Source organism: Protobothrops mucrosquamatus, unplaced genomic scaffold, assembly GCF_001527695.2.
Source record: "Protobothrops mucrosquamatus isolate PMUCROS unplaced genomic scaffold, P.Mucros_1.0 scaffold803, whole genome shotgun sequence".
Classification (NCBI taxonomy): domain Eukaryota; kingdom Metazoa; phylum Chordata; class Lepidosauria; order Squamata; family Viperidae; genus Protobothrops; species Protobothrops mucrosquamatus.
The window spans coordinates 625,756-648,279 of NW_015387069.1; the positions used below are offsets into that span (position 1 = coordinate 625,756).

The window sequence follows — 22,524 nt, forward strand, 5'->3', positions numbered from 1 at the left end:
CCTGAGACTGTCTCTGGGAGAAGGGGGTGATGGGGGTGGCTAAAGGGGGGACCCCTTTAAAATCTTGAGTTGGAAAGCTTTCACCCCAAGTCCTGTTTAGAACGCCTACATCCAGCTTTCTCTTAATAAAGATGCCTGTTGGAAGAAATATTCCAGGAGTTCTGTCTTCTTAAGATGCAAAGTGGGGTAGGTCCTTACAATCTATCATATGCTGTCTATCAGGTTAGATCCATGTAATTTGAACCCATATCTTTTGGATGAAACTCCTATGGGAATATTTATTATTATAAAGTGAGATACTGAAGTGCAGGCAGGCAAAAAAAAATCTTAAGACTTCTGTGACTATATTAAATAAGAATTATTCAGAAAATTAATTAAGAGTGATATCATGTGGTCTGATCAGTTTTGGAAATATAATAACAATGAACTGCAATAAGAACTTATTTTAAAGGATAATGTCATTCTCTTTCATAAACCTTTTATGATTTATAGAAAATCTTTTATGTATTCCTATGAAATCCTAGAACCAAATGATCTACCATATCATGATGAAACGTGCCTATGCAAAAATCTTTAAACTGCTAAGTAATATGACTTAATTTGGCTTCCATTGACTTTATGCACAAGGTGCTTCCAGACAGCTAGTAGAACTATCAATCAAAAGCTACATGTAACTTTTTTTTAACTAAATACAGTACTGCACTTTGGAAAGAAAAACAATGGAGAGGTTGATGTGAAAAGACAGATTAAGTGGAGTGTGCCTCAGGATCCTTTTTACAAGTCAATGAATAAGGCTGAATGATTATGTAAAAGCTCCATCTAGAACGGGTGTCAAACGGTTTCATCATACCAAAGCTATGCCCACCCCATTGCCAGCAATGCAAAGAGTCGCGATACGTCGTAACACATCACATGACATGGCGAGTTTGACACCTGTGATCTAGAACAAGCATTATTGAACCTCATAAAAATAATGTTCAAATTTACCAAGATTGTGTAAAAATAATCACATTTTGTTTACTTAGGATTCTGTCTTAACAATAATTGTGGAAATAGATCTGAATGTACCTTTGAGTAGTCTTCGCTTCTGGTGACTTACAAGTGCCCACTACGTTTTTGGAAGTGGCTACCATTGCCTTTTTCCAAGGGCTGAGACAGGGTGACTTCACCAAGTTATTCAGCTGGCTTCATGCCTAATGTAGGACTGGAAGTCATGACTTTGTGGTTTCTAGCCCAGTACTTTAACTACTCACCCTCTTACATATAACTCCCTTATGACCCTATAATCCCTTAATTTGGGATAGAGTTGGGGCGACTGGTTGGAGCTGAGCGTTTGCTGGCTGGAAGGGTATATAAACGCTCGTATATATAAACTTTGAAAATTATTAGCAAGAAATGCTTTGGATCTCAAGCAAATGCTACATATTACCTCTCTGCTATTCATTTAAACTGCTCCAGGCTTTTTCTAGTTTTGAGACAAACCTGAAAAACCACTGTTTTAAAGATTATATTAATTTTAATGAATGGATAGTTTTAACCAGTAGCACTTTTTAAAAGGCTCCTATGGAAATCAGAAAAAAGTCAGACTGCTCTAATAGAAAGAAGCTGCTATGTTGTACATCTACAAGTCTGAAGCACTTCTGAGTTATTTTCATATGTGCTTAATATGGATGTGTGTTTACTTATTTATTTCAGGAATAAAAATTATGTTGCTTTACAATGATTCTTGTTGAAACAATATAACACTGTTTTCTTGCTAAGTTAAAAACTGAACATAGGAGGCTCTGTTTGGTATCTGCAAAATACTTTCTGTATTCAATTATAAAATATTACAAAGTACTCAATTTGGCTTTTCATTCTGACCAGTTTGCACATCGTCTTCTTCCAGCTTTTTGTATTTGTCTGTGTTTCAATTAAAATTCAGTTTGCCTAGCAGTTTCAGTTTCAATTAAAATTCATTTTCCCTATACATAGGGATACATTTGTAAATTCTATTTTTTTCTAGTTTAAAGTATGACTCTATTAGTGATTTGAAGGATATTCATATATTATTTGTTTTTTGGACCAAAAATAATCACATCACAGGACCTGTTCATTCCAGTATGTTACTCAAGGATATATATATATATATATTTGAGAAAAGGGAATATTTTAGACATAGGCTTCATTCCATAGGATGTATCCCATAAGGCTCTAAAACAGAATTAATTATTTATGCTGTCTGCAACAGTAATAAAGATTTGATCTGAAGTAACCATTATTTCACATTAAAACTCTTATCCAATGTGTAATTTTAATTAAATTTGATGGAATTTAAGTTTCAAGCAAACATGTTTTCAGTGGCAAACTTACTTTAATTTCTATAAGATGATTTGATTATAAATTGTATTTTAAAAGTTTCTTGAAATAATTGCAGAGGTAAAACAAAACAGGCTTGTAGAACCTGTTATTTGATGGATTTATTATGGCAAATTATAATAATTAAAATGCAGTTTTGTGGTACCTTTGTCACTTGACAACTTAAAACCGTGCAAATGAAGCAACAAATCGTTTTCAGTGGAACTTCTTTCCGAGTAGTTTATGCAATTAATGGTTTGAGGCTTAACAAATCCCAAAACTAATTATTTAGAGGGGAAGGCGCAAGACAAGCTGTCCATTTATCCTGGAATTCTGTTTATTTTATTATTAGATCAACCTTCATGGGTTATTTTACGTAAACAAGGAAGGGATTTCCCCATCTTATATCCGTGTTCATAGCCATACCAAGGGGAGGGCTGCCTAAGCTTTCTTCGGTCCGGGCAACATGTGTAACGTGGAAAAACGAAGCTTCCCATAATGCAAACGTGCACACGCGCCGCACTTGCAGGGAGAGGAAGCCGAGAACTACATTTCCCAAATGGCATTGGGGCCGAAAGTCTCATGTGCGTCCCCTCCCCCTCCATGATTTCTAAGCGGAGGTAAACAAACTGTGAAAGAGGCAGTATCTGCTGCAGAAGGCGGAGAAAGCGATAGATCTTTGGGGAGAGGGCTTGCACGATGGATGCAGGGGCAGCATCGAGATAGAGGAGGCGAAAAGTGTGGGTCCACGGAGGAAAGGGGCAATAGGGGGCAGAATGCAGGACTAGATTAAGAAGAGGTTAGAGGACAGAATAAATGTTTGGGGCACCGAGAAAAGGGTATGAAGCTGGGTCGGGCGCAGTGCTAGAGATTTAAAGGAGAAGAAGACGAATAGCCAAGACCAAAGGGGATACAATCGGGACTAGGAGTTGTGGGAAAGGTCTCTGTTAGTGCCTAGAGGTAAAGGAAAGAGATCTTTTTGAAGTAGGATGTGGCCATGAGTCAGGGTAACTGCTGCAGTAGTTGTTCAATTCTTCTTTACGCCTCACTGATTAACTTCGTAGAAGCAGGACGAGAGGCACCCTTTCTCCAAGTTACTCGTTTCCTACCTTATTCTTTTTCTCTATTGGAAAAATCAGAGAACTAAGGTCTATTTCACCCATAGTGCCAGGGCAAGGCAGCAAAGTCCCCTTCACAATTGTTCGGGGAAAGGTCTCATCCATCCCAAGGGCTATGGAGCGTGTAGAGATGATCAACATCCAGCGCCTTTTGGAAGCAGCCGAATACCTGGATCGCAGAGACCAAGGTAACACCTTTCGAGGAAAGAGCAGGAATTGAGGTGGCCCACCTTCCAATTTAACTTGTTTTGAAAGAAGCAGTTGCCTGGGGAGAGGGGAAAAAACAGGGCCAAAGAGATTCACATGTAATAGATGGAGAAATGTGAGCAGAGTGGCAGAATTTCTTTGAACGTGCTCTGGATTTGATAAAGAAGTTTTGATACAGACATTAAAGTTGTCTTGGAAATACATTGGAGAACCGATTTGGGGTAGTGCTTAATGTAACTAGTATACAAACTGGGAGACTAACTTCTAGTGCTGCCTTAGACATGAAATCAGTTTGCTGACTTTGGGTCATTCACTCTTTCTCAGCCTTAGGAAGAAGGCAATGGGAAACCACTTCTGAAAAAGAGAGAAAACTGCATGCAGGACTGCATGCAGGACCAGGATTGACTGAAAGGGATTTGGACTCTAAGCTAATCAGCCTTATATGAAACAGGTGCATTGCCTGTGGTTTTTATGTCTGAGTGTTCTCACATTTGTTTAAAGCTGAGAGTGCTCCCTGAGAAGGTATTCAGGGTTCTGCTGGTGTTGTCTTTGGAAAATACTGTTTCTTACTCACTGTTCCTTCTGTTTCCATTTGATCATAATTTATGCAGAGTGTGAACATGGGTATGCGTCAGCCTTCCCTTCCATGACAAGTCTTGGGCTGCAGGACCCAAAGCCACTGCAGAGACTGAGCCGGTCACGAAAGCATAGCAGCGGAGGCAACAGCACAGGCACCACAAACAGGTAACAGTCTGAAAGTCATTTGAAAAGGGGAGGTTGTTAGAATATATAGGCACAATATTTCATGCATCCATCAGAGAGAATAGGTTATATTTTATTTTTCACTTTTGCTGGAGTTCCCCTTTCTTCATTATCTTGCTTCCCCAGCCCTTGATGATCTGCAAGTTTGTGGCTTTTAATAGAAGAATTGACCAATGTGGTATTGTGTTAGCTGCCTCTTTAAATCTTGCAGAACCAGCTTGTTAGCTGAGTATGTAATGCCTTGTTCCTGCAGGTTCCCCACGCTCATTTTATGTAACTTGCATCATCATCGAAAGCTTTCCCAAGTAGCTGATTTTACTCTAGAGAGACTAATATTAATCTAGGGGAAAATCCTTTGCATTTTTATTCTGAAATGTATCCCACTGTATTCAGTGGAGCTATGGGGATTCCCCACCCCTTTGCTCAGGTATGTATGCTAAGTCTGTAGTTTATAAATATTTTCACTTAGCAAAAAGAGACTTGGAGTTTTAGATCAAGTCATATTTGCTTGAACACCATTTGAAGATGTTGTTTTACAAAGTATTTTTTTGTGCAGACTTTTTTATTTTTGGCATAATTTATAATCTGATGGAGTATGAAACCTCACATTGAATAGTGTATTAGTCTGATAATAGAATCTGCTTTTCTATCCCTCATGGGGCATGTTCTATGTATGTAATAATATCAGGTTAACAAACCAATTGATGGAAAGTGTGAGCAAAATAATTGCAATAAAATAGAGTTGTGTTCCAGGAGAGAAATATATTTTGTAGATTTGCAGACTGTTTTATGCAAAAAGCTCATCTACTTGATTACAGCAACAATATTTTCCAAAGATACAATCTTTCTAGTGCTCTCTGTTGGCGATATATGAGCCATTTTAATCAAATATGACTCCACCTTCTGAACAATAGGCACTTGTTTACTTATTTAAATGTAATTTAGAGAATTTACTAAAAATCATTGTTGCATAAACACAATAATATTAAAACTAAATGATGTCTTCAAAATTAGTCATCTCTAATACTGCAGTGCCATACTTGTAATATCTGTAGTGATGACATTTCAACTGCATGCCATGTCAAATGAAACAAAACAAAAAGTCACACAGCTTCATGTACTTCCACAGATAGGGTTTTACTCTTTTCTTTTTGTGTGTGCATGTCTTACAGTGATTGTTTTAATGTAAATGTTATTGTAACAATAAACAAGTATTGTAAATAAACAAATGTGGATAGAAGAAGCAACATTTGAAGTTCCATTTATAAAGCCAATTAATTTTAATTTATTTATTAAAACATTTTTATGCTGGCTATATCACCAGGCTCAGGGTAGTATGCAAAAGCAAAATATCATTAAAACATATAGAGCCTGACACAATATAATGTGACACACCCCCCCCAAAAAAGAACATATAGAAATGTGTAAAAGCATGTAACAATAATAATGGCAGCCAAGTCGCCATTCATCAAACCTTTTCCTGCCTTGTGAGATGTAGAGAAGGAGACCAGGCCTCTTTAGCCCAGGAGCTATACTGTTTTAAAATCATTAGGGCTGTTATAGAGAAAGTCATCTTTCTGCTCCACAACTTTTGTACCTCCCTTGCAGGGAGGCAGGAGTTTAAGGAGGCCCTGACATAACAGGCTGAATCATTTGGGAAAAGATGGACCCTGATATAGTTCAGAGCCATTCTGTAAAAGGTCTTACAGGTAAAAAGTAGCATTATTGAAAGTCTATTGGTAACCAGTGTAGCCATCAAAATTTGGTATTATGTTGTAGTAGTAAGTTTCATTTGCCACTAGCTTGCTTGTTGCATTCTGCACCACTGGTAATTTCTGAGTTGTCTTCAAAAGCCACCCCATCTAGAGTTTACTGCATAGTCATGCCATGTGATCATGCTAGCATGGGTTACTTCTGTCAGAGCTTCCTGGTCTCTTTTACAACCAGAGTTACAACTAGTGCATCAGTTTAGGCTGAGTGAAGCTTTAAATAAATACTGCTATTAATTGGATAGTATAACTGCTACATTATTTATTTTGTGTAAATGTATATAAATAGTATTCATTCTTTAGCCAAAAAGTCTCACAGGGGAGTTTATGTGGATCAGTATTACATATGTAACAGTTCTGATATTTAAGTGTTTTAAAAGCAAGACACAAAGAAGCATATATAGAGCAAACGAAAGAAAAACTGGGACTCTGTTCTCAAAAATGCTTATAACAATCACCCAAGAGAAATATTTCAGGTAACTTGGTAGAATTGCTATCCTTGGCACAACTTTGGTTTGTACCTTTGCGGGAAATAAAATTTTACAGAGTCCATTTATAATAGGATGTGTGTTCCTGCCATTCATGATGACCCATGGAAGTCTTCTTTCAGTATATTTTTCCACTGTCTGGTCTGCTGGTGCTAGGTTTATTGGTGAGACAATATGTGGTCTGTACATTTTGGTTGCAAAATATATGCTTCAAAGAATTTGATATACAATTGTGTTAATTTTGACTAAGTTTAGAATAAAAGTAACAGAACCCAGTGGCAACAGCTGAATTCTGGGACTAGAGGCACTAACCCATATTTATTTTTTATTTTATTTTAAAAAATTATCCGTCAATAGCAGCAGCTTTTAATTATATGTAATAATACACTATTATAGTAAATAGAAGCAAACAATAAAACAATTAAAAGAATCAACAACTAAAACAGTGGTGATAAACTTGTTAAAGTATCACAAAACAGAACCGAGGAAAATTCAGAACTTCATAAAGTCATTTAGATATGACAAGAATATATTTTATCATTTCTGTTAAATCGTGTTTTTTTGACAAGGAAGACAACAACAAATGGTGAAATAATAATTTGCAGTTCTGGAATTAACAGTTATAGTTATCTTATTTGCTCTTTTCCTGTTTGGCTTATTTACTATGACTACATGAGTTGAGAAGGGACAATTTTTTTCAGAAATTCTTTTGTCTTTCTATCATAATTTGCACATTGCTGAGGGCAGTTGAAATTTACTATTCTTATTTTGATTTTTTTATCCTAAATCACTTCAAGTAGTTTTCCACTAGCTAGTCTCTGATACTAAAACTGAATACAGTATACATCGGAGCCAGTTTTTGAAGTGATATAAAATAGGCAGGGGGCATGCAAGATCTTTTTAGCTAGTTAGAGTAAAGCACCATAATCTCCTTTTCTTGCTCAGTTTTTAATTGCTTCAATTGGATTTATATGGGAGTAAAGTCTGGTAGATTGCAGTCTCAGTAGCTCTTCCATAGCCAAAGAATTGTTGCATCGCAGGAAATAAAAAAACTCCACATGTACGCAAACTGATGCTTTTCCAATGTATAATCAGGGTTAATGAAATTTAAATGGGCTGTTGTGTAATCCAACGATTTAACTGGGTTCAGAAAAGGACACAACAAATTGAGGATAAGAACATTGACAGCTATTAGTAGAAACAGGAGGTACAACCTCATGCCCAGATATATGCAAAAAATGGAAGCATGCAACTCAGAGTGAATTGCACTCGGCAGATCTGGGATAGTTGTAAAGTTCCTTCAAAACTTCGCAATAATGAAGTGCTAAATCAATGTAGCATTACAATATTTGAGGTAATAATTTTGACTAATCATGTTCTAAATGTATTTTGTTTTATTTTTTTCTAATAATTTATAGTGGTTGAGTCCATAGATGTTTTTCAAGAATGGCAAAAAATAAAAAGTCTGGATAAAGAATTGAAGGGTTTTGTGTGGGGGGTATATGCATGTGTGTATGTCTTAATTCTTAATGTTACTGTTTCTAATATTCAAAGCACCTTGAAATTTTAGTTTTAGTTTTTTTATTTATGCATTTCTTATTTGCCTTTCAAAATCATAGTCTTAAAGCAAACTACAATATAAAATTGTAACATTTAGAAATTATAACTATACCTTAAAATGTATAATGTTTAACAATAAACAAATAAAAAATAAGACCATAGAATCTATTCAATTAAAAACCAGAAAGAATAAATAAGCATATATAAAAATAAGTCCAGTTTTAACTAATAGCATTTCTTTTGAATTTAAGATTAATGATAATTTCAAACATGGTTCCCTCTCTAATTGGTGGACCAATAAGTAGATCCTTTAGTTGGTCTGGGAGAGGTAGTTGGTCTGCGGAAGAGGAAATAGAAGCAGAAAAGGAAGAGCTGCTAGTGATATAGGAGGAGTTAAAAACAAAGAAGGCAAAGAGCCATTAATAACAAAAAAAGATTTTCTACCTCTTAGCAGAGGGAGAGAAAGGCAAGTTCTTTCATTACTCCTTTCCTCCCAGCAAAAGGGGTCAAAATTGCTCTAATGGCACCAAAAATTGGAGTGATTTTCTCTTCTTTGTGGTGGTGAGGATGCATGCTTATGGCTCTCTTTTCTGCCTGAAAAAAAGGTCAAAACTGTATTTGGTTGCCATTAGTGAAAATAGAGCAATTTTGAGTATGAGGGAGGTATTTGTACATGGGGTGCATGAGATAGGGATATGTGTGTGTGTGTGTGTTTGTGTGTGTGTATACATATATACAGATAGATAGATAGATAGATAGATAGATAGATAGATAGATAGATAGATAGATAGATAGATAGATAGATAGATAGATAGATAGATAGATAGATTGATATTGATATTGATATTGATATTGATATATTGGCAGCCATTTTGTGCTCAAGTCTTTCACATTTCATCAAAATCCAGATATGCCCATAAATCTGAACGTTGAATGCCCTGGATTTCAATGTAAACATCAGCTTTGAATTCCAGATTGCTTTTGGGGATTAAAAGTAATTTGGGAAAGGGACAACTTCTCCTTTATTATCCAGCAAGGATGTGACACCTTTTGCCAGCCCAGGACTAGCAAATATTTTTAAAGGACAGAGGTGGAAATGATACTTATAATGTTAAATATACTTACGCAGATGTAACATTGTAAAGTAGAACATTTAATCCTGTTAACTGATTTCATTCCTTACCTGGATGTAAGATCTACTGAAATCAGAAAAAAATAATTATAAGTAGGTGTTTATGTTAGAATGTTAGAAATGATGACCTTTGCAAAAATAAATACAATATATTACATGTATAACCAATTTTACTATAACATACAACATATTAAGAGGGACATTAAGACAGTAAATGGTTCTGCTATAGAAAACAGACTCAGAATATGATTACACCCAAGTTTATAGCTGATATTTTACTGCATATCCATATCAGAATATGGAAAGACTTGTATGAATATGTATGACAAAGCTTGCTGAGGAATAAGTGTGGCTGCATGATTTCAAAGACATGTTCTATCAACATGGAGGAGGAACATTATTACACTGACAAATATAATCTGCCTCTGAGGCTATTCTACTTTCCCAAATAATATCCCCAAATTGATGTATTAGATATTTTGTTGTTGTTACTCATAGTGAAGATTTCTATGTCTGGTATTTATAAATTCCATTTGTTTCCAGGCATATAAAATGGGTACTTGACAAATTTATTTATTTATTTATTATTCGAATTTATATCCCGCCCTTCTCCTTGCGGACTCAGGGCGGCTGGGGGATGAGCCATTGCCATAACATACTGGCCGTCATTGTTATTATTACCATCTGGAGCCGGGGTTTAACACCCCCCCCCATTTCATCGGACTCTGAACGATTGCTCAGGGGCTTGTTACTCCTGCTGCTAAAGCAGCCCTGAGCTGTTATATACATCTTCAGGGCATCAACCATTGTGACCGGTTAAGTTCGTGCCTGAAAGTCCTGCTTCAACAAGAAGAGCCTGCCACCCATCAATGCTGCATGAATTCCGGTTGTAAGACATCTCATCGATCTCTAAAGAACATTACCGCAAGGCTGGACAAGGGGGGACGTGGCTGGGAGGGCCTGGGCATTGGCGGCCTCTGAGGAGGTAGCACTACATTAATAAGTAGCAATAGGCCAAAATGTCATGAAATGTACTTGCCTTTAGACAACTTTTTGATGTTTCTTATGAGCAAGGTATGGATTTTTTTTATTAGACAGTAAGTATTGATGTAAAAGAAGATATTTATCTTTATTGCAACCCCCCCCCCAAACAAATTAATGCTTCTTGCTCCAGTTCATCTGCCGTAATAGTAATCAATGGCTGAAAAATAGGCATGGAAAGGTGGTAAGTAGAACCTACTCAAATACATTTACTTGCATATTTGAAATAGAACTTAATGGAAATTTTGGTGGCACAGTAGTTTCAAAAGTTCTATTTCCTTTTGTTGGAAAGAGGCTAGAGACACCTGGCATATAAATTTAATACATTATTATGGTTCGTTGCAGTCAGCCAGATGTTTAGACTCGAATTGGCATTTTTATCCACCTAATGAGTCCTTCCCAAGAACCTGGGATATGCAGATATTGTTAAGTATCATCATAGGACGTAAGCTTTTCCAAATTAAACTACCTTTTGCAATTGACAGTGATTTTGTCAAGTGTTGGTCCAGATGTTGTTGTTAATAATCATGAAATGTTTAAAAATCCAGATCAAATCAGAAATACCCTTGTGGTGATGAGTTTTTCTTAATCTTTGTTCTGTGGAATAAGGTGTTCCATGAAGTTTAATAGTGTTCTACGAATTTGGTCCAAGAGAAGTTTTGCTCTGGGGCTTAGATCTTTTAGTGGGCCAAGAAATATCCTATCTATGAACGAAGAGGAGGTGTTGTTTTCATTCAACATATCTTAGTTTTGACATTCACAATGATTTTCTTTAATAAATCTAATTCTGGATATTGATGAAATGTGCCATTGAATTCAAATTCATTCATCTAAGTTGTATAATCAGTGTCATGTATCTAAGAGAAAATAAATACCATTATTGATACATATATTTTGTTTCAATAATAAAGAAAAGCATAGCTGTTTTTTTAAACATCTTTAAAGATTTTAAAGATGTTTAAAGTTTTAGCACTTGATTTTTGGTAACACTTTGATTTCATCAAGTTCTTGAAACATGTTGAGAACTCTTTTCTTAGCCTGGTGTTAGTAAAAAACAACAACAACTCCAGAGTTTAAATAAATAGCTGTCTGACTTAATTTCCCTGCAATAAACAGACAATATGTCCTTTCTACTTGCCACTTACCACTTCTAGGTATAAATCAGAGAAGCCTTTTTAGCAGTTGATGACATTGCAAATATATTTTGCATTTTTTTGAACATAGGTAATTTGTACATCTAAAAAGCAAAATATGGATGACTACATGGATATACATCTGGATATCTTTGCAGTTATACTCAACATTTGATGCAGTGCTTTCTCACTCAGCATGCCATTTGTTCATTACAAGTGGATTGTTCTATATCAGAACACAAAGATAGTTATTGGTTTTAAATTGTAAACAGCCCTCTGATGTCAGGTGTAGTGTAAGTTACAGATAATTCTGCTCAGGATTGTTCCTGAATATAAAAATGTCCACTGACCCTTACTGTTTCTGCTGGCTTAGACTTATGCTAAATTAAGGGAGGTATCAGCTTCTTAAATCTTTACACTTACACAGTTTGCAACTCACAAACTATATGGATAATGTGTGGAGTATACAAATATTCAGGGAGTTTGGTTCTGAGCCCTAAATGTGCCAAATTAAAGCTACCTTTTTCTATTTCAATTTTTATTCCAGATACCTGTGACAAAGGGAAACATTTAAATGGGCAATATTTTTCATAGAACTAGACTGCTTGAGCTACTAACTTCTGTTTGTATACTTTTCTTTCCGTTGGCCAAAAAATAGGAATGATATATATTTTAGAGATATATTTTGGCTCCTTTAGCTTGTTTTCTAATCCAAGTGAAAACCAGCTTTAAGTGCTCAACTTTTGGTTGTTGTCTTACCAAACAGAATGAATATTTTGGTTGGGCAGCAAAAATTACTTGACCTTCCTGTTATTCCAATGCTGTGAGTTTAGTGACTGCTTTTAATCCAGGGAGCTTTGGAAAACAGTTCATTGTTGCTAACTTGCAGAAGATAATTTGATGTATAATCCACCCTTGGGGGCGGGTAGAACAGATGCAGTCGTGCGGTATTGAAAATAAGGAACCCATCAAACATCATCTTCCTGCTTACCCAAAAATTAGGTGACTAGTTTTCAGCCTGTACAAACTCACAGTTCTATTGGGAAGGTAGAAAACTGAAGAAGGAATACCTTGTTTAAATAAGTGCCAGGTTAAGCAAGAATGGCAGGTTATGATGCAGTCTGTTGTAATGACCTCCATTGGAGGTTGGATAATTGCAGACAGCATAGCTTTTTTGAACATCTGTGGACAACCTGATAATTCCTATCAGGGTACTCATATAAAACCAACTGCAGTAACCACCCTTTATTATCACAAATAGACTGCTTCTGAGTCTTAGAATGTGAATGCTGCTATTGCTAGCTTTCAAGATAGAAGTAGTAAGATGGCTAGGTTGACATTTTCTGTCTTATTTTTTCCATGGGAACTATCTATAATTGCTAAAATATTAATATCCTTGTCTAATGGGGATATAGCCAAGTACTATATCCTTTCCTATATAGAAAGAATACTATACTAGAGCATATACTGTAGAAGGTATACTATACTAGAGCATTAAAGCTGAAAAACCTAATTTGTAATGAAATAGGGAACCTTGTTATACCTAAGGAAAATCCAGAAATAAGGCATGACAAACAGAACTCTTTTGAACCCAGAAAGCTTTTATATAAAACTCAGGTGATGTACAAAACAATGTACTGAATTCTAAATTTGTTGCTGCTATCCCTCATATTCAAACCTTTCCATTTGATACATATAGCTCACATAGTACTGTATATGTCAAGGCCTAAGTATGTTTACATATGTCTTAGACCTTCAATCCCTCATTCTCATGATATTTTTCAGTGAGTTTTGCTCAGAGCTTTAAAATGTGTATCTATTAGTATTATTTTAATATCCTCATATTCAGAACTATAACTGTCTATATCAATAATGAAAATGAAATACAATACAGAAGCTCAAAGTTTGCTTTCAAGCACTAGATCAGGTGTGTTACATATCTGCTATTTGATTCTTTGCTTAATGCCGAGATACTTGAAGGTATTCTTTGCTCTTTTTTTTAGGACTATCTTATAAATAATATCTTAGCTTGGGTTTGCCTTCCATTTCCTGACAAGAAGATCTCAGAAAGAGTCCTCTAAGCTATTGTGCTATAGAGATAAAATAGAAATTATTGGAAGTGCTTTTGAATATAAATATGTCCCTGGCATATGAGTAGAAGGATTTTTAACCACTAAAGATGAGGAATTTATAGAATTCTTATTCTACCCAAAGCTTTCTTCTGTAGGTTCTTTTTCCTCATTTGAAGAGGTTTCTATAGAGAAGCTGCTGGGAAGTAAATGGCTGAAACAGTAACCCACTTGCATATTTTTTAAACAAGAAAGAAAGGAATTAAAATCTCCCCAACTACTTTCTTTTCCACTCCAATTTTTAGCTTAATTTCAGTTTTATCAGATTATCTGGAGCAGTTCAGTGAATTTCAGGATAATTAAGAAGATTCCCTATGACTTACAACCACTTGACAGAATTGTTTACTTATTCACCAAGCATTACTTTCCAAGCTTCTGTAGGAGTTAACTTTGATATTCATGAACCTGTATCTCTAAATGTCATTTTTCCATCCCTAGAAACAAATATATTTTATTTAAATAAGAAACTGGGTTAAATATATGTATTATTTACATTATCTTGCTTATGCTGAAAATCACAATGTTTCAATAATATGTTGTTAACAGAAATATAAGTTGACACAACTGTTCAAGAAATCCTAATAATTCTTATGACCAACTGAGTGATGTACTGCAGTCAGTCTATAGGGATATATTATACATATTGTGTTGCATTTTATTTGTGTCTGGTATTTAGAATTCCAAACTTCCTACTTCTCTTTAAATCAGAGATTTCCAACCTTTTGGGCACCAGGGACCGGTTCCGTGGAGAGAGGTTTTTTTGTGGACCGGAGGGGACGTGGTTTCATGTACAGTCTGCATTCCGCAGATGGGGTTTTGCTTGTTTGCACGGAACGGTTTCTGACATGCTGCAGCCCAATGTAGGTCCACGGACTGGGGATTGAGGACCCCTGCTTTAAATGACATTACTTCACTGAACCTAAGTATGGTGGTAGGACAAGATTTTTTCTGACATTGATAATTACTTCACATGTGCCAAGAATAAAACTTTATTCACCATTCTGAATGCTAGATATGGGAAGAGAGGAAAAGTTAAATTAATTTTAATTTCTTTGACAAATATTTTCCTGTCAACTATCTGATATGCAAAAATATTAAGCTGCTTGCCACTTTTAAAAGAGAAACCTTAATAGAAGGAATATTGACCACCACTAAGCAAAATTACCTGTATTTTCAAAGCAAAATTAAATATATTTCTCTCCATTGAGAGATAGTTTTTAGTGCATAGTTTAATGATTGTAACAAGCTCAGTGCTTTGAATGTCATATTCACCAAAATGAAAAAGTGTTAGTATGCTTGTGGGAACTATTGATATTTCTAGAATTATTAAAAATATATATTTAGCAAAAGAGATTAGTGGGGTTATTCTGAAACTCAGACAGATAACTGATTGGACATGCTGGAAATTGACTCTCAGCATAACACATTTGTCATTCAATTGCAAGGTTCAGTTTAAATTATAAACAACCTACAGATTTCAGATAAAGGAACATCTTTTATTTCACTAGATCTATTGTACTCTTCAGTTAAGTCAACAACTGTCTTTCCATTAGCCAAAAAGTACTTTTTGGGGATCTAAGACACAACACTGTATATGTGATCTTGAGCACCTAAAAGAAAAGTAGGTTATAAATCTACCAGACAAAAATTGAACTAGTACTGGGCTGCAGCATGCCAGCAACCGGATCGCACAAACAAGCAAAGCTCCATCTGCGGAATGCAGGCAGCACACAAAACCATGCACTGGTCCAGTCCAAAAACCTTTCTCCATGGAACTGGTCCCTAGTGCCCAAAAGGTTGGGAACCTCTGACATAGGACATAGCAATCTTTATGGAATCTTCTCTTTGGCTACAGCAGAACTTTGGATGTTGTTATTATTTATTTCATGGAGCAATCCATAGATTAATAGTTTACTTAAACTATATTTATTTTCTTACAGATAATTCCTGTTGATTCAGATATGCTTTTTGGGTACTGTCTAATGCTTCCAGCATATTCATTTGAATTCCATCTTTAACATGAAGCATGTTAGTATTACGCCCAAAGATTAGGAATCTTATTTTCAGGGAGTGGCTTACTTGAAAGATCTCTTTGATGGCTATTAAACAACTTACTTAACGAAGCTTTGCTTTTGAATTTGTAGTTGCTTAGTATAAAACAGGAAGGAATTGTAATGACAACACTGAAGTTTGGCGTGGCTGGTGAAATGGAAACATTGATTGTCTGCTTGGAATATAATACAGTTTACAAGTGAATTATTGTTTTCTTGCACATTACAAGCTGGCACCCATGAGGGTGCTGGACTTCTATCTTCAACTGACATGGCCTGTTATGAGAAGATTAGACCATCATTAGGTTAGAGATGGTGGATGTAGTTTCTTGAGAAGAAGAGACTATTCTGTTTAATGATTATTAATCAGACAACTTTGTAAGATTGTTGACTTCTAATTTTAGTTTTAGTTAGAAATGTATTATGAAGATGCATGAGACAAAAACAGCATATTTTCTGAGGAGAGTACACTGGTTATCTTTTGAGTTACCAAGGAGAACACTACATGTATTTCAAAATGTTTTCTATTTTAAGGATTGTTCCTTGTAGTAGTCTGACAGGATATATTTAGCAGCTGCAGAAGTTTTTCTTTTTCACTCCTCCTACGTGGGAAAGTTCATACTATTTTATTTTATGCTAGTATGGTTTTAAATCACAGTATAAATTAACAAACTTCATGACAAGATGGCATCCCTCCTCATTTATGGTGTTTTGATGGAAGGAAGATAAGTAACAGAATCTCCCATATGTAAGAAGTAAAGGAGAGCCTGCTGTTTTAATTTTGTTCCCAGTGGTAGGCCGAACTTTGTTCTTTCAGCTCCAGCCTTGGTGACTGGTTTGATTATAATCTAGAAATTCAGTCCTTTGCCTAGAATTTGTAGCCCTTAATGGAATCTCTAGAAAGAGGAGATATTTCCTGCAAGAATGAAGAGTAAATAAAATTATTAATACACAGTTGTGATTTATATACAGATTGATTCCACTGCACATGGTTGTAATGCTGAAGATTTTTCTTGTCTTTAAATACTATCATTTGATGCATTATTCAAAAGAATTTCATTTAAATTTATCAGATATAAAAAATCACTGCTTCAAAACATTTAAAAATCCAAATGCATAAAATGTACACATGCATGATAAAGAATACAATAAATGGTCATGCTTTATTAAGTTTACAGTGTTACTGTTGTTTCCTAGCAGTTGAACAAAATATATGTAATGTGGTAATTAATGGGCCTCAAGAATTTTAGGTCAGAACTAGAACTAAATAGAAACGTTACTGTGACAGGCCAATAAATTGAGAAAGATATTTTTGAGATTGATCAGTCTAACCCAGGGGTAGGCAACCTTGGCTCTTTTATGACTCGTGGACTTCAACTCCTAGAATTCCTGAGCCAGCCCTGGCTCAGGAATTCTAGGAGTTGAAGTCCACGAGTCATAAAAGAGTCAAGGTTGCCTACCCCTGGTCTAACCCAACACAGAGAAATGCTCTTTTTCTCCTTGCTATGCCCTTGGTGACATAATATCTTGTCCCTTCTGCTTATATTTTTAAATTGCTGTTTGCTGTTGTGGTGGACGGATAATTGTGTTTAAAATCTGATTTTTTCTCTTAGTAAGGAATATGTATATGTATTTAAAGAATAAAATCAGAATATTAGTTATTCCACTTCAAAACCACAGTTTCTAAATTTCTCCATCATGATTAAAGTATCTGATACATCTGACTGTCAATCTAGCTTCATGCTGAGATTAAAATAATTCTGATTAATTTTTGAAGTTTCTTTTTGGTTTTTTTTAAAACTTGTCTTAGCATTCCTTCATCACTTTTTTTACTGCCGTTTTTAGAAGTTATTGATTCACAGAAAAGTCTCATTGAGCCTGGAATTCTTCATTAACAGTATAGCTTTTTTAAAGCAGGAAAATATTTTTAATTCTAGTACTTTATAATTGATGCTTGGCAAATTCTACATACTTTATGTTATGTTGTTATACACTATGTTACTATAAAAAGATAAAATCTGCAAATGTATTTGGAAACTTGCAGATTGCTTGCAAAGTTGAGTAAATTGGCTTAAATAAAATCATTTTTTAATTTTTTTCATGATCTATCAACATGATTACATATAGTAGTTAAATGTAAGAAAATACTTTGGATAATGAGAGGCTTTCTCATTTATTTGTATTTCTTGTTTAATTATTTATACAATTATTTATATTTATATCATATTTATACAATGATTTGGGCAGGACTGCTTCATACTAGAGAATAATAGTGACTGAAGCAATAAGCAAATTGTTATTGAGCTGAAGATAAATTGTAAAGCTTAGAATTTTGCAGTAAGATATACAGTTATAGATATTAAACTACTTACATAGCAGTATGGTTGGCTTCATTTTTGAATATGAATCTTGTAACTGGGAATGAAAAACTGCTCAAGGTTTATGACAGCCATCATTCAATTTGGTCTTTCCCAAATTGCTTTGAAAGATGGGAATTACTCGCTAATATATCTCCGTGACACTAGAATAAAGAAAGGTATTAATGAGAATGGGCTTATGAGTTAGACTAGAGGTATCTAATGATTTCTTTTTCTTGCTTTATCTTTCAGGTCTACGCACAACGAACTAGAAAAGAATCGGTAAGTCATTAATGAACAGATTTCATGAACTGCAAACCTCATTAATATTTTAATTGTTAAAACATTTAAGTCATCCTATGGTGGTTTCAGGATACTCAATCTAATGTTTGCTAGGTAGATTGGACTATGATTATCAACATTCACATGACCAACTGGCTAGGGAAGATGCAAATTATTGTTCCAAATACCTCCAAGTCAGTTATTGGAAAATATTGTTTTATAGGTTTTGGTAGCCTGAAAATGCTATATCCCACTACATGATTGTTTAAAATACAGACCTTAAAATGTTGAGCTGGTGTCCATCCTCCTTAAAATGCAAAGAAGTGACCTATTTTTACAGCTAATCTGTATTCAGAGAAAATACTGTTTCTCATTGTGCAAGCTGAAATCTGATTGAGTCAGTGTCCATACAGAAGATTGCTAGGGTATCAGATTTCCAAATACTGGTACATATTAGCTAAAGAGCTTGTGTGTTTGTTTTTGTCTTGCATTCTCTTCTCTTCTGCCTCTCAAACCTGTCATAATATCTGCCTCACTGCAGAAAACTTTCATTGACCAATGGACTCTAGTTTCCTGCTGTTCCTTGTTTTGAGAAACAGTATTCTGGTAACATGTTTTAGGACATAGTCTAATCATCCTTGAGCCACACTGTCATAACACCTGCATTTTTGTTGCTTCACTAATTCTACCCTATGATTCATCACCTTTGCAACAGAATGGAAATACTGTTGGGAGAACAGGGAGTTAGTTCACACACATATCAGGTTAAAGCATTGCTTTCAGGATGCTATCATTGTATCAGAATCCTATTTATGCATTTATCTTCAAGACTGGAGAGGAGACAGTTTGGTTGAATCAATAGTCTCAGACTCATTACTGGTTCTATGGAAAAGGAAATGAAGAACATAGAAGAACAGATTATTTGAATTTTATTTAGAAGAGCACACTGCAGGATTACCTTGATTTAGCATGGCAGATAAAGCCAGCCTGGAACAGGAGAAGTTACATACCTGCATTCAGTCAAAAGGCCAGAATCCCCATAGTGTTTTTGTTTGTTACTGATTTGCTGTTTGACAAAGAGTGTACTTTGTATATTTCCTGTATATGTTTACTTCCTTTTTGCAGTTCTGTGGGCTGGGTGAGCTGTTCTTTTAACTCAGCCTTAAGATTTATATTGTTTTAGGTCTAGTTGTGTATAATATTAGCGTGATTTTCAGGAGAAACAGAATTTTGGGAAAAAGTGGGATACTTTTGAAAGGCAAAGAAGGCAAAGTACTATAAGGCTAGGTAAAAAGAGGCGAAAGGAAATTATGGATCAAAAATTACTGGTGACAAAAAGTGGGTCTTGGATAGAGAGTAAAAATGATGCTAACGGTTGCCAGTGAGTAAAAAACATCACAAGAAAGACGTGAGTGAATACTCCATATCTGCACACTGATATCATGTGAAGAAATTCAGGAAAGTGAAACAAGACTTTTTTGTGATTTAAGTGGTAGAAGGTATTCATATTAGATATTAGAAAAATATGAGCAAGTAAGATTAGCAAAATGATCTTTAGCAAATGATCTAAGATAGCTTTCTCCAATCTAGTGCCCTCTTGATGTGTTGGATTTCAGATTTCACCATATATAATTACCTACCAACATTACCATGAGCTATATTATAGGTAGTGTGCAGCACAATTCCTATCATGGGGAAGTTACTACATTGTAAAACATAACATGGGTGAAAAAAGAGAAGTGGCAGAAATAAATTATGTGGAGTGCAAAGTTTGTAGCCCTTAATATTAGTGAAGCTGTCGTACTAGCACAGCTATAAAGCTACAAAGCTTAGCATGATTCCATTCTGTGTTTTAACTATTGACTAGAGATGGGAAAAACATTTAAGATCAACACTTTTTAGAGGAGCATCAGTTTTGATTTTGGCTATATTTCCTCCATGCCCCTCAATCAGTAGCTGATTTGAACATTTCTAAGCTATGGCTTGTTGTAACTATTGAAGTGTTAAACAAAGCAAAATGTTTCACATAATGTTAAATAATCAAAATGAAGGTTATATATTTTTTTCTGCTCTATAGTATTTTGAATATAGTGAATGTGTAAACTCAGACTGACTGGTTCACACATCAAGGTAAGGTTTAATAGTTTGCTGAGTAAATTATAATGCTGGGTTCATAATTGGCTTCGAAATCAGATAATATGGTATAGGCTGAGGAGTGAATTAGTATGTATATGTGGTGGAGCAAGAACAGTTGGAATGTTTTTCTTTGGTGTGGCCCCATTTCTCTTTGAATATTGCAACCATGTAAATAGGGATAACCTCTTCCTAGATCTTTCCAAACTCTTAAGTTGTCTCCTAACAAGTAGTTTATTAGCCATAAGTACGCTTTTGTTCTGTCCCCTTTCCACTTTTTCTGACGTTTCTTACAGAAATTTGTATGTTTGTTTATAGAACTCTCATTTGGAATTTCAGCTTCCTAATAATTTATTCATGATTGCATTTATTCAAATGTCCTCTCTAAAATTCAGAATAATCTTTCATCATCTCACATTTTATTTTTGTTGAATATCTCCTTCTCCATGCTCGGTTTATTCAAAGCTTTCAAAATGATAATCAACTCATTTGCTACGTTCTGCCCACTTTGATCGTAAGAGTAATGGCAAAAATGGTCAGTTTACTAATGCCTAAACTTAGAGCAAAGTTTACTGCGTATTTTCTCAACCCATCCACCTTTTAACTCCAAGAATTTTCAGCAGTCTGTAGATGTGGTAGAGCAAGATCAGTTGCTTGGCTGGAAATTCTGGGAGTTGAATCTGGTGGAAGATGGAAAGAATTTTGCTACTTCTAAAAAAGCTTTACTTTTATATATTAAATATTTTTAGAGGATACAATAAAATGTTACAGAAACTGGCACAGACTCAGCATTTGTGCATCATTCCTCTGACACTTGTTCCAGTGGAATGAAGCATATAAGCAGTGATGTGTTGAGAGGGAGTGGCAGGGATCTATTCTTTTTCGTTGGCCCATTCTCCATCCATTTCTGAGAGTATCATTTTATAGATACTTCAGCTTACAAGCCAAATAATTAACATAGTTTCTTGAGAATCTATTGGTACACATTTATAGGTTCATTTAGTGACTGTTCAAAGTTACAACAGCATTGAAAAAAGTGACTTATGATAGTTTTTCACACTTATGACCATTGCTGCATTCTGATGGTCACATGATCAAAATTCAGATGCTTGGCAATTGACTCATTTATGATGGTTGAAGTATCTCAGAGTCATGTGACCACCTTTTGCAAACATCTGACAAACAAAGTCAATGGGGAAGCCAGATTCACTTAACAATCATGTTACTAATTTAACAACTGCAGTGATTCACAATAACTGGCAAGAAAGGTCGTAAAATGGGGTAAAATTCACTTCAACAAATGTCTCAGTAGCCAAAGCTTTGGGCTCAATTATGGTCTTAAGTTGAGGACTATCTGTACACTACTGGAGGTATCTACCTCTGGACTCTTGTGAAAACAAAAGGATTCCTTCGTCAGGTTTTGATTGCTTTCCATCTGTAGCCTCTTTATGTCTGCAACTGTATCCAGACTTAATTATGACAAAAAGAAAAGGAACCTAATGGCATTTTGGAGACAATTGCTTATTTTGGATTTTTTTGGGAGGGGGGGGGGAAACTAGAAGTAGAAATGACTTTTTTTGAGGCTGTTTGTTATCTCCCTTATTGACATAGTCTGTAATTTTCAAATTGTCCATTAGAGTAGTTACTTGTCTGATGTGATATTTGAATTATATTAGAATTCATTTAGATCAAAAGAATGTAGTTTTCATAAAAAAAATAGGGAACTCAGACACAGTCTTTTTTAGATTTGTAATCTATAAGACTGTCTCCGGACCTGAGCTTTCTTCTGAATTAGGCCTTAGCTTTCTCGTTTCTCAATTCTTTATTGCAGTGTACAACCCAGACAATTCATTTCTGTTGTGTGTTTATTTTGAGAAACTCACTGTACCTTTTCTCCCTCCATGGTCAAGTTTCTGTGTACTTTTCCTTCTAAGCATGGCTTTTCTCCCCCATGCACGCAAATATAGCATAATGCTAATTAAGATCAAATATATATCTATTTTTTGCAGTTACACAACAGATATT

General features: G+C 35.1%; 1 protein-coding gene across 3 annotated transcripts in view; it reads left to right on the plus strand.

Moving 5' to 3' along the window:
- MXI1 (MAX interactor 1, dimerization protein) overlaps positions 1-22,524 on the plus strand; it is a 59,865-nt gene that overhangs the window by 9,452 nt on the left and 27,889 nt on the right. For 2 of the 3 annotated variants that reach the window (XM_015818831.1, XM_015818832.1), the window contains exons 1-3: positions 2,498-3,643; positions 4,274-4,406; positions 18,337-18,366. In XM_015818831.1, the coding sequence (XP_015674317.1) occupies positions 3,571-3,643; positions 4,274-4,406; positions 18,337-18,366 (236 nt within the window). In that variant the 5' untranslated portion in view covers positions 2,498-3,570. Of the gene's footprint in view, positions 1-2,497; positions 3,644-4,273; positions 4,407-18,336; positions 18,367-22,524 lie in introns of those variants that run through there. The other variant, XM_015818835.1, reaches the window with a different exon arrangement.